Below are 16,456 nucleotides of genomic sequence, written 5' to 3' on the forward strand. Positions count from 1 at the left end.
TTTTCAGTCATTTAATTTCTGTCAGGAAGTCATTAAAATATTTTTACTTTAAAAACCTAATCAATGGGAGCCCAGGTGGCTCAGTGGGTTAAGCCTCTGCCTTCAGCTCCGGTTAATCTCAGGGTCCTGGGATCAAGCCTCTCATGGGGTTCTCTGCTCAGCAGGGAGCCTGTTTCCTCCTCTCTCTCTCTGCCTGCCTCTCTGTCTGCTGGTGATCTCTCTGTCAAATAAATAAATTAAATAAATAAAAACCTAATCAGTAAAGATAAAACCATAGGGGGCAAATGGACTTGACAATTTTGATTTGTAAAGATTTTGATATAGTAAGAAAATATATAAACCACATAATATAAATAAAAGTGTGTATGGAAAATATATTCAACATACTGTCTTTGAAAAACTGAGGTATATTACCTTTAATATAAAGAGAATAATTGTAATAAAAATATAACAGTAGGAAAATCAGCAAGGAACATGAATAGCAATTCACAAGAGAAAATAATCTAATATGAAAAACGTTCAACTTGATTAACAATAGAAGTCTCAACTTAAGATTTTTTTTCTTCTGGGCACTTAGCAGAATTAAAAAATATCTGTGTGACAGGGCTTGGAGAAGTGGACACTCCTAACTGTTGGTGGTACTGCATATTGGTATGTTCTTTTGAACATGGCTGGAATATGGCTGTATATATTAAAAACCTTACATTTTTAAAAATCCCTGTTTACTTAGCAATACATTTTTCTGGGAATGTACTTAGAAAAGTAAAAAGGGATGTGATTAATAGTTAGCTGTTAGTTTGTTCATCGTAGTGTTTTTTAGTGTAAACTTTTTTACAGTACATAAATTTTTACACTAAATAAAACCATTTTGTGGTTTTAGTATAAGCCGTAAAAAATTGGAAGCAATATAAACTGCCAGCAGTTGCTTATTAGTTTAAAACAGAAAAAAAGATACAGAGACAGGGAGAAAGGGAACACAAGCAGGGGGAGTGGGAGAGGGAGAAGCAGGCTTCCCACTGAGCAGGGAGCCTGATGTGGGGCTTGATCCCAGGACCCTGGGATCATGACCTGAGCTGAAGGCAGACGCTTAATGACTGAGCTACCCAGGCGCCCAACAGTGGTTATTTTTATGGTAGACTTCCTTCCATTTGAAAAATATTTTCAGGGTTGCCTGGGTCACTCATTTGGTTAAGTGGCTGCCTTTGGCTCAGGTCATGATCCCAGGGTCCTTGCATCGAGTCCCACGTCAGGCTCTTTGCCAAGTGGGGAGTCTGCTTCACTCTCTCCCTCTGACTCTCCCCCAACTTGTGCTCTCTCTTTCTCAAATAAAATCTTTTTTAAAAAATGCAAAGGTGTTAAAAGAATTTAAAAAAGATACTGGGACTTAAAGTAGAATAAATCCATGATATGTTCTCCTCTTATCTCTACTTTTCAGTACACAGTACTCCTAACTACTGTTGCCTCTCAGAGTATACCATCCCCTTACATGCCTCTGTACCTTTGCTTATCCCTTTGTCACTTAGGGAATGCCTGCCTCATCTTTTAAAATCAGTTCAAACGACCACCATAAAGTATTTCCTGACCACCTTTTTCTTTGCTTATGCTATGCAATTATTGTGTACAATTATGTATTTATAATTTCTTCTCCACTAGGCAGTGAACTCCTATCTCATTCACATATAATAAATATTTGTGAGTACTTATTATATGCCTGGCACTGTGTATGTTGTGAACTACAGATCTAACAATGAACTATGCAGACTGTTTCCCCTGTCTTAAGGAGTTTATAGCCTTATGAAGTTATTCCTTACAGTGTACATTAAGTGTTATGACAGAAGTATAGAGTACCTTGGGAGATCCGAAGATTGGTAAATCTACCCCAGGCTGGATAGGGAAGGAAGTCTTCCTGGAGCGGATGATAGCTGAATAATAATAAAAAGAAGTGTGTCAGGTCAAGGGATAGGGGGAAAGTGGTTTCAAGTAGTAGAAACCGCTTGTACAACAGCCTGGAATTTTAAAACTGTTAAGTTTAAAGAAGGTTGTTACGGTATTTATGGATACTGAGGTTGATTTCTGATAAAAAATAAGTCAGTATAATTTTATCTTGGAAGAAGTTCCAGAATTTCTTCTCTCTGCCAGAGATTAGGAAGTAATATATAACAGCATATGTTAGAGAAAGCATCCTAAGGTTGAATTGGGCAGAAATTCAAGTGTGGGAAAAGAAAAGAAATTCAAGAGTGATTGGTAGGTCTGTTATCTTTTAATTATTTGTATAAAATATATTCTCACTAAGGATTGAAAATTAGTGTAAAATAATTAAAAGTCTGAATTATAGAGTATTTTATTGGTGTATTTTATAATCTTAACTGGTTCTAATAAAATATTGCTAAGTATGATTTTTTGAGGGAATGTCTTTGAATTAATAGATTAAAAATATGGCATTTTATTAGCAATTTTTATATGTAAATGTGTTCTAAATAGAAAGACATTACTTGTAGCAGAGTAACTAGTTCTCATAATTACGAACCCTTTATGCTTAGCATATCTCCCTCTGCAATTATGTCTTCAAAATCTCCTGTCTCCTATTAAATTGTTTCTTACCATTTATGTTACAGATTCTAAAGTTCTTCTTTCTCTCTAGCACTGTTCTTCAAACATCCACCCCATATCCAGTTCCAAATAAAAATCAGTAATACAAAGCGAATGGATAAAATTACATTGTGGTCCTCATTGAATCATACTGTCCTTCCCTGAGATTATGTGAATTATGCTTACTTTTTATTGATATCCATATCACTGGGTTTATACAGGCAGTTTGTAGTTCTTTTTTGTTTGTTACCTTGATTAGGTAAAATAGAGATTGTTTCTTAAGTTTTCTTTAACAAGAGATGAAATAAACCAATTTTTCTTTTCTGCTTTGTAGATTTCTTGATAACCGGCTGTTTGCTACCTGCTCTGATGACACTACAATAGCACTATGGGATCTGAGAAAACTGAACACCAAAGTATGCACTTTACATGGTCACACTAGCTGGGTGAAGAACATCGAATATGATACTAATACAAGACTCTTAGTAACATCAGGATTTGATGGAAATGTCATTATTTGGGACACCAACAGGTTTGTGAATAGGAGACCATGTTAGGATTGTGAACAACAAAAAAAATTTTTAAAGATTTCTTTATGTGACAGAGAGAGGGAGAGACAGCAAGCATGTGGGGTGGGGGAGTGTCAGAGGGAGAGGGAGAGAGAGAATCTCAAGCAGACTCCCTGTTGAGCATAGAACCTGGTGTGCGTCTCTGTCTCACAACCCTAAGATCATGACCTAAGAAATCAGGAGTTGGGTGCTTAATTGACTGAGCCACCCAGATGCCCCCCCAAAATATTTGTTAAAATGGTAAACAAATTCAGTGTTCTATCTTAGCTTTCATATCTCTTTAGGAGAAAAACCTGACTTTGGGAAAAATAAAAAATGATTCCATCTTTTATTACTTCCTCTTAGTCACATCCTGCAACTAAAAAATTTGGAGAAAATTAAATGGAAAGGAAACAAAGCAGTATAGTTAATGTTGAAAACTGGTTTATAAGATGAGTTTCCTAAACTTAAGGAATTTAAGGAAAGATATTTTTGTTATTTCCTCTGTGGAACAAGTGTTTTTCATTCTTCAGTCTTTCAATTCTAAACCTATTTATTTTGTAATTTTTGTACTTTTTTTCATGCATTAAAATAGTTTCCCACTGGGGATGTTTCCCAGTGGGAATGTATGGTACAGTTTTAGTTGTCACTATGGGAGGAAAAGAGAGGATTTCTACTGGCATTTAGTCAACAGGGATCAGAGTTTCTAAACATCCTGCATGGAACATTTTGCACAATAGACTAGTCCCATCTAAAATGTCAGTGATGACTCTGTTGTAAAACACTTCAGTGAAATGTCTCCTTATAGAGAAATTGATTATTTAAAGAGTTGGAGTTTGGGGCACCTGGATGGTTCAGTTGGTTAAGCATCTCTTGATCTCAGCTCAGGTCTTGATCTCAGGGTCGTTAATTAAACCCTGCATTAGGCTGCATGCTGGTGTGCATGCATTAAAAAAAAAATAGTTAAAAAAATAGTTAAGAGATTGTTAAGAAAAGGAGTTGAAGTTTGAAAAATAATTAAAATATACCTGTTGCTAGCTATGGGGAAGTGACAATACAGTAATACATCAGGACCATTTCTGAAATATTCTTTTCAGAGGTAATATATAAAAAGAGAAGAAGGGGATATGCTTAAAGATTTCTAACTATGCATATTGTTTGAGCAGAGGATATACATATTTCTTTAGATTAAGAAAAGCATACCTGTTAAAATTTAGATTTTTTTTTTAATTTAGAAATAAAACTGGAATAGGAATATGAATGGTAAGTTCTAAATTAGTGAACAAAAGCTAGGAAAACATGAACAGTCCAATAGAGGCAGAGAAGGGGGAAAATCATTTTTTTAAAAAGAGGTAAATTGGGAAGCAGAAAAATATGGTAGGCAGAAAACCCAAATATCAATAATTGCAATAAATATATATGGACTGAAGTAGCCAGTAAAAAAACAGATAAGGTTAGATCGAATTAAAAAAGAAAACCAGGGGCGCCTGGGTGGCTCAGTGGTTTAAAGCCTCTGCCTTTCGGCTCAGGTCATGATCCCAGGGTCCTGGGATCGAGACCCGTATTGGGCTCTCTGCTCAGCGGGGAGCCTGCTTCCCCCTCTCTCTCTCTGCCTGCCTCTCTGTCAAATAAATAAATAAAATCTAAAAAAAAAAAAAAAAAGAAAACCAAACTATGTTCTTTGTAAGGAACACACCCAAAACATGCAAACAAGAAAGTCAAAGTAAAACCATGGGGAAGAAGTAATAGGCAAATTGAAATCAAAGAAAAACAGTTATATCTACATTAATAGCAGAATTAGAATTTAGGCATAAAGCATTATTAGTGGTAAAAAAAAAAAAAGTACTAAAAGGTTTATTTCACTAGAACATAAAAGAAATCTTAAATGAACCTACACATTTAAATGAAGCTAACACAGCTTCAAACCATAAAAAGCAAAACTGGACAGAATTATAAGAAAAAAGTAAGAATCCCCATCTCAGTGGAAAATAGTAATACCATACTCTCGTTTACTAGTAGATAAAATAGACTAAAAAGTTAGTAAGACCATAGGAGATCTTACTGTAATAAACCTGATTTATTAGGCATATTTAGGATTCTCCCAACAAATAGTGAATACATCCTCTGAAGCAGACTTAGAATATGTACAAAAGTAGAGCATGTACTAGATTACAAAGTAAGTTTCAACCAATATCAAAGATTTGTTATCACACAAATGATTTTTCCTGTCCCAGTATGGTTTAATTAACACAAGTAACTAAAAATTCCCATGTTTGGAGATTTATAAACTCACTTCCTAAGTAATTCATGGATTAAAGAAGTCATAGGGAAATCAGTAGGCTGAAAATTAGTGAACTAAGCATTTTACTCAGAAAAACTGGAAAAAGATAAAAAAGAGTAAACCCAATGAAAGATTATGGAAATAATAACAATAAAAGCAGAAATTAGTGAAATTGAAAATGCATGTGAATAAAGTTTTTTTTAAAGCCTGCTTTTTGAAAAAGGCAATTGAATATGCAATTCTCTGGTAAGATTCATCTGGAGAAATAAGACAAAAGACTAATCTTAACAATAAAAAGACAACCAAAAATATATAGTATAATACACTTTTATACCAGTATACTTGAAAACTTTGATGAAATAGTTTATTCAAAAAATACACCTTAGCAAAACTGATCAAGAGAGAAATAGAAAACCTAAAATACACCTGTGACCTGGACTGATACTTAACCAATATGCAGTGATTTAGCTGAAATAGTTGTTAAGATATTAAATTACTTCTGTAGTTAACACAGAAGTTAAATGTTGTAACTGTAGTTAAATGATAAATAGCCACTATCCTGAATCATCCCTGGGTGGTCATATCTTGGCACCCTCTGGTTACCCAGACCCTTCTTTTAGGGATACCTGCCTGAAGATCTTCCTATGATCTAGTAGCTAAAGTCCCCCATAAATTACCCCTTCACTCCCCCTTTTATTTGGTTGTTCAGCATCTCATTTAATTCTGAGAACAGCCTCATGAGTTAGATTACTATTATTACCCCATTTGAGAGCTAAAGAAACCAAGTTCAGAAATGTTGGGTAATTTGCCCACATGACTGTGAATAAGATAGTAAGATACAAGCCAAGAGTCAAACCCCTGGTTTATAGACTCCTGAAAGGCACCCTTTGCTGATGGGAGTTTAAAGATCTTCTAGTAGAGTAATTCCAGGACTCAGTTCCAACACTGCCAACTGCATCAATTTTGACTGGATCGTGTTCATGCATGCTGATTATTTAAATATTCTAAACATTGCTTCTGACATAGCCATTAAAGAAATGGAAAATATCAGTTAAAATTTATTTACTAGTAAAACAGCGCGCCTTCAGTTTTACAGGTGACTTCTGTAAGATAGTACAAGAAACAGAACATTCCAATTTTATTAAGTTCACATTCCAGGAAAAAGGGGAATTCTCCTTACCTCATGTATGAAGCTAGTATAACCTTAATATATAAACTCAATAAAGATAATATTAGAAGAGAGAAATTAAAAGGTCAATCTGTAATGTGAATGTAGATACAAATATTCTAAATACAAGGAAACTGAAACTTTTAAGATATTAATTAAAATATCATGACCAAGTTGGGTTTCTTCAAGGAGTGAAAAGATGGTATATCTGGTGTGCCTGGCTGGCTCAGTCGGAAGAGCATGCAGCTGTTGGTCTCAGCGTTGTGAGTTTGAGCCCTATGTTGGTTGTAGAGGTCACTTAAAATCTTAAAATAGAAATTCTTTTTTTTTAATCTATTTTATTTGACAGAAAGAGAGAGAGTGTGCACAAGCTGAGAGAGCAGCAGGCAGAGGGAAAGGGAAAAGCAGGCCCCTTTCTGAGTGAGGAGCCCAATGTGGGGCTCGATCCCAGGACCCTGGGATCATGACCTGACCTGAAGGCAAACACTTAACCGACTGAGCCACACAGGCACACCTGTCAGTAGAAATTCTATTAATATAACTCATCACATTGACAGATTAAACAGAAAGTCCATACGATTATTTTAATTGAGGAATAAAATTCAACATTCAATCATAATTAAAAACAAAAGGGGATAGTATCAGTCTTACGGAGATTAAAAGGATTATAGAGGGATACAATGAACAACTTTATGACAACAAATGAGACAACTTAGATAACAGATACCTGGAGAGTCACAAATTACTTAAACTGATTCCAGAACAAATAGAAAATCTATAGACCTACAGACCTAAAGCAAGTAAAAAAATCGAACTAGTAATTTAAAAATCTTTCCACAGTGAAAAACCCAGTCCCAAAAGTCTTCACTGGTGAATTTTACCAGTTATAGAATAAATAATACCAATCTTTTACAAACTCCTCCAAAAAATAGAGGAGGAGAGAACACTTCCAAACTCATTTTATGAGGCTGGTATTATTACTCTGATACCAAAACAGACAAATGTCATAAGAATAGAAAACTACAGGGGTCCCTGGGTGGCTCAGTGGGTTAAAGCTTCTGCCTTCAGCTCAGATCATGATCTCAGGGTCCTGGGATCGAGCCCCGCATCAGGCTCTCTGCTCAGCAGGGAGTCTGCTTCCCCCTCTCTCTCTGCCTGCCTCTCTGCCTACTTGTGATCTCTGTCAAATAAGTAAAATCTTTAAAAAAAAAAAAAACAAAAGCTACAGACCAAAATTTCTCAAAAACAAAAAGAGGAAGAAAAATAGATACAAAAATCCTCAACAAAATATTAGCAAATCAAACCTAGCATCATGTATAAGGGATTATATGTCGCAATAGAATTTACCTCAGGTGTAGAGGGTTGGTTTAAAATCCAAAAATCAATTAATGTAATACATTGTATTAATAAAGGTCAGAATGCATAAACAGGATCATCTCAAGAAAGGCAGAAAAGCACTTGACAGAAATCCAATGCCCATGTGTAATAAAACTGGGAATAATAGGGAACTTTTGTTCCCTAGACATCTGATAAAGGACACCTATGAGAAATTAATGGCTAAAATCATTTTTGTAAATATTTTTTTTTATTAGAGCACACTAGCGAGGGTGGGTAGGGGTAGAGAGAAAGGAACAGTTAGACTTCCCACTGAGGTGGGAGCCCAAAGACACAGGGCTTGATCCCAAGACCCTGAGATCATGACCTAAACTGAAGGCTGATGCTTAACCAACTGAGCCACCCAGGCACCCCTGGCTAAAATCATGTCAATGCTGAAAGACTGAATACATTCACCCTAAGATTGGGAACAAAGCAAGGATGTCTGCTCCTAACACTTTTATTCAATATTGTATTGGAGGTCCAATTGCACTGGAAGTACAGTCAGACAAGAAAAAATAACGGGCATCCAGATTGAAAAGAAAGAAGTAATGTTCTTGTGCAAGTATGATCTTATAGAAAATCTTAAGGATTCCACAAAAATACTAGAACTAATAAACAAGTTCATCAAGGTCACAAGATATACAAGATTAATATATACAAATCAATTGTAGTTCTGCTTACAAGCAATGAACAATCTAAAAATGAAGAAAATTCCATTCATAATAGCATCTAAAGAAATAAGACACTTAGGAATGTATTTAACAAAAGAAGTATAAGATTTGTAGACTGAAAACTATAAAAACATTTCTGAAAGAAATGTAAGAAGATGTAAATGAATGGAGAGGCATCCCATCTTCATGGATTGGAAGACTTCAGCATCATTAAGATGAGTAACCAGGCTGGTTCAGGAGAGCATGTGACTCTTGATCTTGAGGTTATGAGTTCAAGCCCCACATTGGGTGTAGAGCTTACTTAAAAAATAAAATTACAGAGGACAAATTCTTTTTAAAGATGGCAACTTTCTACAAATTCATCTGTAGGTTTGGTGCAATCCTTATCAAGATTCCAGCTGCCTTTTTTGGGCCAATTGGCAAGCTGATTCTAAAATTTATATGGACCCAATCTTTGAAGAACAAAGTTGAAATTTTAGAACTTACTGCAAAGCCATAGTAATCAAAACAGTGTTTACTGGCATGGGATAGGCATATAAATCAAAGGAACAGAATTTTGAGAGTCCAGAAATAAGCTATTGCATGTATGATCAGTTGATTTTCAGCAGAGGTGCCAAGGTAATTCAGTGGTTCAGAAAAGGATAGTCTTTTCAATAAATGATACCTGAGCAACTGGGTATCCACATGCAAAAAGATTAATTTAGACCCTTATATCAAAAAAAAGGAACTCAAAATGGATTTAAACCTGAAGGTAAGAGACAGAATTACGTAATTCATAGAAGAAAACGTGGGATTTAATCTTCATGCAAACCAATTACAAGTGATTCCAAAAAATAGATAAAATGGACTTCATTAAAATTAAAAACTTTTGTGTATCAGATGATACCATTACGAAAGTGAAAAGAAAAACTACAGCATGGGAGAAAATATTTGTAAATTATATCTAATAAAGGATTTGTGCCCAAAATATATAAAGAATTCTTGCAACTCACTTCATATATACACAAATAACCCAATTTAAAAATGGGCAAAATATCTGCATAGACATTTCATCAAGGAAGATAATACAAATGATTAATAGACACGTGAAAAGATGTTCAACGTCATTAGTCATAAGGAAAAGGCAAGCCAAAACCAAAATGAGGAAAATTTTCATATCCACTAAGAAGGCTTTAATTTAAAAAAGACAAATATTGGCAAGAATGTGGAGAAACTGCATCCTCATACATTGCTGGTAGGGATCTAAAATGCAGCCACTTTAGAAAAGTTTGGTAGTTTTTTAAAATGTTAAGCATAGAGTTACCATCTGACCAGCCATTCTACTCCTAGGTATCTACCCAAGAGAAATGAACACCTGTCACCACACAAAGATTTGTACATGGATGCTTATAACAGTATTCATAATATCCCCAAAAGGGAACCAGTACAAATACCTATTCATTGGTAAATGAATAAACAAAATGTATATCCATACAATAGAAGAGTATTTGGTAATGAAAAGGAACAGAGTACTAATACGTGTCTACAGTACGGATGAAGCTCAAAAAACAGTATGCTAAGTGAAAAAAGCCAAACCAAAAGACCATTTGCTGTATAATTCTTAAATGTCCACAATAAGCAGATCTATAGAAACAGAAATAGATTAGTGGCTGCATATGACTGGGAGTAGGAACAGAAAGACAGCTAGTGGGCAGGAGGGTCTTTTTAGGATGATGAAAATGTTCTAAAATTGAGTTGATGATTTCACAACTCCTTAAATTTACTAAAAATCACTTGTTAACTTAAAATGAGTGAATTTATGATATGTAAATTATATCTCAGTAAAGCTGTTAGACTTCATTAAAAATGGAAACTCATCAAAAGTGTACAGTAAAACAGGATATTTTTAAATAGTGAAACTTTTAGAAGTTTCCTGGCTGGCTCAGTCAGTAGAGCACGTGACTCTTGATCTCAAGGTTGTGAGTTCAAGCCCCACGTTGAGTAAAGAGCTTACTCTAGGGCCGCCTGGGTGGCTCAGTGGGTTGAAGCCTCTGCCTTCAGCTCAGGTAATGATCCCAGGGTCCTGGGATCGAGCCCTGCATCAGGCTCTCTGCTCAGCAGGGAGCCTACTTCCTCTCTCTCTGCCTGCCTCTCTGCCTACTTGTGATCTCTGTCTGTTAAATAAATAAATTAAAAAAAAAAAAAAGAGCTTACTCTAAAAAAAAAAATTTTTTTTTTCTCTAAAATCAGGAAGGGAAGGGGTGCCTGGGTGGCTCACTGGGTTAAAGCCTCTGTCTTCAGCTCAGGTCATGGTCCCAGGGTCCTGGCATTGAGCCCCGCTTCAGGCTCTCTGCCCTCTGCCTCTCTGCCTACTTGTGATCTCTCTCTCTGTGTCAAATAAATAAGTAAAATCTTAAAAAATCAGGAAGGGAGAGAACTTGGCTGCTATTACTACTACTGTATACCACTGTTTTGGGGTGGCAGAAGATAGCGTCCTAGTTGGTACAGGAAAATTAGTATATAAGGATTGGAAAGAGAAAAAAATGAAAAAAATTGCATTCACAGATGATATGATTGTCTATATGAAGGGTTGGCAAATTTTTTGTAAAAGACTGTATAATAAATATTTTCATCTTTGTGTGCTGTATAGTCTCTGAGCAGCCATCAACAATACATAAATGGATATTGCTGTGTCCCAACCAACTTCCTATATAAAGACAGGCCAGACTTGGCCCATAGACCAGTATTCTGACTGGTCTATGTGAAAAATCTTAGAAATTCTGCTGACAAATTATCAGAATTAATGAGTTAACCAAGATTGCTAGACATAAGATCAAAATGTAAAAATCAGTAGTGTTGGGGCGCCTGGGTGGCTCAGTGGGTTAAAGCCTCTGCCTTCGGCTCGGGTCATGATCCCAGGGTCCTAGGATTGAGCCCCATGTCGGGCTCTCTGCTCAGCGGGGAGCCTGCTTCCTCCTCTCTCTCTCTGCCTGCCTCTCTGCCTACTTGTGATCTCTGTCTGTCAAATAAATAAATAAAGTCTTAAAAAAAAAATCAGTAGTGTTCCTATTTATCACCAAAAAAAAATTTAAAAAATTTAAAGTATGTAGTTTTTAGTGATTAAAAATTAAAAAAAAAAAAAAAAACCCAGGGTGGGTCAAGTAGCAGATTAGACACAACTTTTAAAAATAGCTTGGAAGCTAGATATTAAAAATTATCCAGAATGTAACAAAAATGAGGAGATAGAATATAAGAAAGAGCGGCTAAGAGACAAGGAGAATCAAATGTGAATGGTTCAAACATCTATTTGGAGCTCCAAAAGAGTAGAGAAAATAAGTGACAGGCAATATTGGAGTAATGATGGAGAATTTCCCAGAATATATGAATAATATGAATCTTATGATTTAGAAAGTCAAATGAATCCCAGTAAAATAGAAAGAAATCCAAATTTAAATATATATCAGAGTGAAACTGCAATGCTCCAAAGACAAAGAGACCAAAGGAAAAAAAAAGGTAAATTGTCCAAAGTAACAATTGCCTAATAGCAGACTTAAAAATAGCAACAATTAAAGCCAGGACTCAGTGGAATAATATCCCCAGTATTCGGAAAGACACAACTATTAACCTGAAGTTACATGCTCAGCTTAATCTTTAATCAGAGTGGAATATTTTCAGAACAGTATAAAGTGACAGTTTACCTCAACAAAATCTTACTTTAAAATGTATATTTCAGAAAGAAAGAATAAAATGGAAAGTTGGAGATGAAAGAAGGAATGGTGAGCCAAAAAAAAAAAGTTTTATCATGTGTATAAGGCTAACCATACACTGTAAATTCTAGTTTCAAGATTGAAAATATGACTGCTAACCAAATCCTTATATTTATGATAATTCTAGGTTTTGTTTTGATTTCTTCTGTTAGGTGTACAGAAGATGGGTGTCCACATAAGAAATTCTTTCACACACGTTTTCTCATGCGAATGAGATTAACACCAGATTGTTCCAAAATGTTGATCTCAACGTCCTCTGGATATCTCTTGATTTTGCATGATCTTGACTTAACCAAGTCTTTAGAAGTAGGCAGCTATCCCATTTTGAGAGCAAGAAGAACTACATCAAGTTCAGGTAAGCTTTTCCTTTTGGATTTCAAAAAGTTTTCCATAGAGTTTCACACAAAGGGATGGTATATGTTTCCATTCTGAGAATGATACCAGGAAGGAGGGAAGGAAATTTGAAGACATTTTTGGAAAGCTCATTGAGAGCTTTTTTCCCAAGGAAGTATGACCTATATGAATTTCTGACATAGCATTAATTTGTGCTTCTGTGTCACCAATGGAATAGGAAGGACTACTGACTATAAAAATATTTTCTTTTAGCGCTTTCTGCTATCCAGAAAATCTTTTATTTTTTATTAACATTTAATGTATTATTTGCCCCAGGGGTACAGGTCTGTGAATCAACAGGCTTACACATTTCATAGCACTCACCATAGCGCATACCCTTCCCAGTGTCCATAACCCAGCCACCCTATCCCTACCCCTCCATTCCCCAGCAACCCTCAGTTTGTTTCCTGAGATTAAGAGTTTCATGGTTTGTTTCCCTCCCGATCCCATCTTGGTTTTTTTCCCCTCCCTAACCCTCAATATCCCCCGCTCTGCCTCTCAAATTCCTCATATCAGAGAGATCATATGATAATTGTCTTTCTCTGACTGACTTATTTCGCTTAGCATAATACCCTCTAGTTCCATCCATGTAATTGCAAATGGCAAGATTTCATTTCTTTTGATGACTGCATAGTATTCCTGTGTGTGTGTATGTGTGTGTGTGTGTACGTACACCACATCTTTATCCATTCATCTGTTGATGTACATCTAGGTTCTTTCCATAGTTTGGCTATTGTGGACATTGCTGCTATAAACATCCCAGTCCACGTGCCCCTTCAGATCACTACATTTGTATCTTTAGGGTAAATATCCAGTAGTGGGATTTGCTGGGTCATAGGGTAGCTCTATTTTCAACTTTTTGAGGAAACTCCATACTGTTTCCCAGAGTGGCTGCACCAGCTTGCATTCCTACCAATAGTGTAGGAGGGTTCCCCATTCTCTGCATCCTCTCCAGCATCTGTCATTTCCTGACTTGTTAATTTTAGCCATTCTGACTGGTGTGAGATGGTATCTCACTGTGGTTTTGATTTGTATTTCCCTGAAATACAAATATCATAGCATTTCATAGCTGAGTGATGTTGAGCATTTTTTCATGTATCTGTTGGCCATTTGGATATCTTCCAGAAAATCTTTTTTTTTTTTTTTTAATTTATTTGACACAGAGAGAGCACAAGTAGGCAGAGAGGCAGGCAGAGAGAGAGAGGGGGAAGCTCTCTGCTGAGCAGAGAGCCCGATGCAGGACTTGATCCCAGGACCCTGAGATCATGACCTGAGCCGAAGGCAGAGGCTCAACCCACTGAGCCACCCAGGCACCCATTCCAGAAAATCTTTTATCAGTATTTCTAAATCATCACTATCTCAAAAAGTTAATGGTGGCCCAAGGTAGGATCTATCTTTTTAAGTGCTTCTGAAGCCCAACAGAGCTTTATTACTATTTTTATTTTATTTCATTTCATTTTTATTTCACATCCCTGAGATCAAGACCTGAGCTGAGATCGAGAGCTAGACACTGAACTCACTGAGCCACCTTGGTGCCCCACATAGCAGAACTTTTAAGATACATTCAATATAGAGCTTTACTTTTAAGTCTGTATTACATCCCAAACTTCCAGAAGTCTATACCCAGGTAGCTGGTGCCATCCTCTTTCACAACCCCTAAATATCCTCTTGCTAAAGCTATATTCTGGTTTGTTTGTTTTAGGATTTATTTATTTATTTTTGAGCGTGGCGGAGGTTGCAGAGGAAGATAGAAGCCTGACGCATACTCCCCACCAAGCAGGGAACACACTGGAGGGGGGAACCTCCAGGACCCCGATATTATGACCCAAGTTGAAACAAAGAATCAGCTTCTTAACCAACTGAGCCACCTACATGGCCCTAAAACTGTATTCTTTTTCCTGTTGCTGATTCCATTAGAATGCTTCAGTGAAATTGGGGGTCAGAAAAACTTATGCACTGTAATTTATCTACATGATGTGATAGAGTCTATATTTCATTACCTTTGGGGAAAAGAGGGCTATTCCAGGAACATACCTATTTATAATTTTATGTTTATGAACAAAAACCCTGAAAAAAAGACTTAAGCATTTGAAACGCAATGTTTATAAATACCTATTTAAAATCAGCTTCAAAAGAGTAAATAAATAAAAATCAGCTTCAGATGGTTGGACTCTTTCTCCTGTATGCATAGGGCCACATCTGAAGACTCCTTTGGGAAAGTACAGGCCCCATTGTAATTGCATTTGTCCAAATTCACTACTAAAAGTAGAAATTTAAGTTTTATCAATTTATTTGCAAAGCAAGGGATTTCATAAGTATGTGAGTATAATCCTTTTACATTCAGAAATTTATTTTTAGGTTAAACATTAATAATCAACTTTAGCTTAGTAAGAGGTAGTAACTTAGAAGGTCTGGTTGGTATTTTTTTTATTCAAAAACCAAGAACATTTTCTGTCTTCTAAGAGTAACTCTGATAATAACATCAAAAGAAATTAGATGAAGAAATCCTCATAAAAGTGTGGGGCCACCGAAGAGTGAGATGAAACAGAGATTGCTATTTGGAGTAATACATCAGATCCAACTATCTGATACTCAGTGTTTGTTCTTCAACAGATTTCAGTATGAAGTTTATATTGCATTTCAAAGGTAGTATTCACATAATTCCATGAATGATAACAATTGTTGGCATGCTTAAGAAGGCTCATTTACTGTTCTCAGTAATGAACCTGGTATTTGGACCCTATTCTAAGAGTAAATGGGCTGATGAACAGCTCAGTTTTCATGTTTATTGAATTTTCTTATTCCATCTTACTACAGGAGTGGTGGGGAACCCAGAGATGCTTTCCTGTGTTTATTTGGTTTGTCATTTTTATTTTACTTAAGCAAATCTTGGTAGAAGAGATTTTAGAAAGGGCCCAGGCCTTAGAACACTTCGAAGAGCTGCCCTACCTACCTTGGTCTTAGTTATAGGCCTGCTTTAAGTGGGCATGTACTTGCCAAGTTTCAGATGGATTTTCACAGTATGCTTCAACTAGATGATTAAAAAGTTGAGATGCTATTAAAGTTCTGCTAAGTTTACTGTCAGAACTTTTTGTGTTTTCAAGATCTGACTACTTCATCAAGTTCATCTGGTCCTCGAGTTTCTAGTTCACCTTGTCATCATAGTGATTCTAATTCATCTTCTGAGAAACACATGTCACGAGCCTCACAAAGAGAAGGTAGGTTAAAAGTGGAATTTTATAATCTTGCAACAATAGATTCTACCAAATAGCTTTCTTTGGTTTGGTTTTAATTCAGACAAAAGCCAGTAAAGAAGAGGATATTCTTTGACCCTCAGTCATTTTCAAAAGCTAACCAGTCTCTAGGGTTGGATATCTTGGTCTTACATCATTGTTGGAATTTGAGCTTTGGTCTGAATTTCATTTGGTCTAGATTAGAGAAAAAGTAGTTTGGACATGTAGATTCCAATTGAGGTTGTTAGAGAAATTAAATGAGATATGCATGTGAGGGTGCTGTATAAGGTAATGCGTTTGTCAGGTGCTTGTGAAAGTCGCCTAGTTCCAGCCTGGTAGGCATTTTGCTCTCCCATTTCTTTATCCAAGCAATGCCTGGCAGCCTTAGAGGGATTGTGGGATAAAGTGGGCTATGACCTGGCCCTACTGTGCTTGTGCCCGTTTCCCCCC

General features: G+C 36.1%; 1 protein-coding gene across 3 annotated transcripts in view; it reads left to right on the top strand.

Moving 5' to 3' along the window:
- DCAF10 (DDB1 and CUL4 associated factor 10) overlaps positions 1-16,456 on the top strand; it is a 44,212-nt gene that overhangs the window by 21,322 nt on the left and 6,434 nt on the right. For all 3 annotated transcript variants that reach the window (XR_004383035.1, XM_032860636.1, XM_032860635.1), the window contains exons 3-5: positions 2,924-3,121; positions 12,533-12,735; positions 15,878-15,991. Coding sequence is in view for 2 of the 3 variants with exons in the window: in XM_032860636.1 (XP_032716527.1) it covers positions 2,924-3,121; positions 12,533-12,735; positions 15,878-15,991 (515 nt within the window). In the remaining variant the exon portion in view is untranslated. The remainder of the gene's footprint in view (positions 1-2,923; positions 3,122-12,532; positions 12,736-15,877; positions 15,992-16,456) is intronic.

The sequence above is a fragment of the Lontra canadensis genome, unplaced genomic scaffold (genome assembly GCF_010015895.1).
Source record: "Lontra canadensis isolate GAN:19392208 unplaced genomic scaffold, GSC_riverotter_1.0 scaffold19, whole genome shotgun sequence".
Classification (NCBI taxonomy): Eukaryota; Metazoa; Chordata; class Mammalia; order Carnivora; family Mustelidae; genus Lontra; species Lontra canadensis.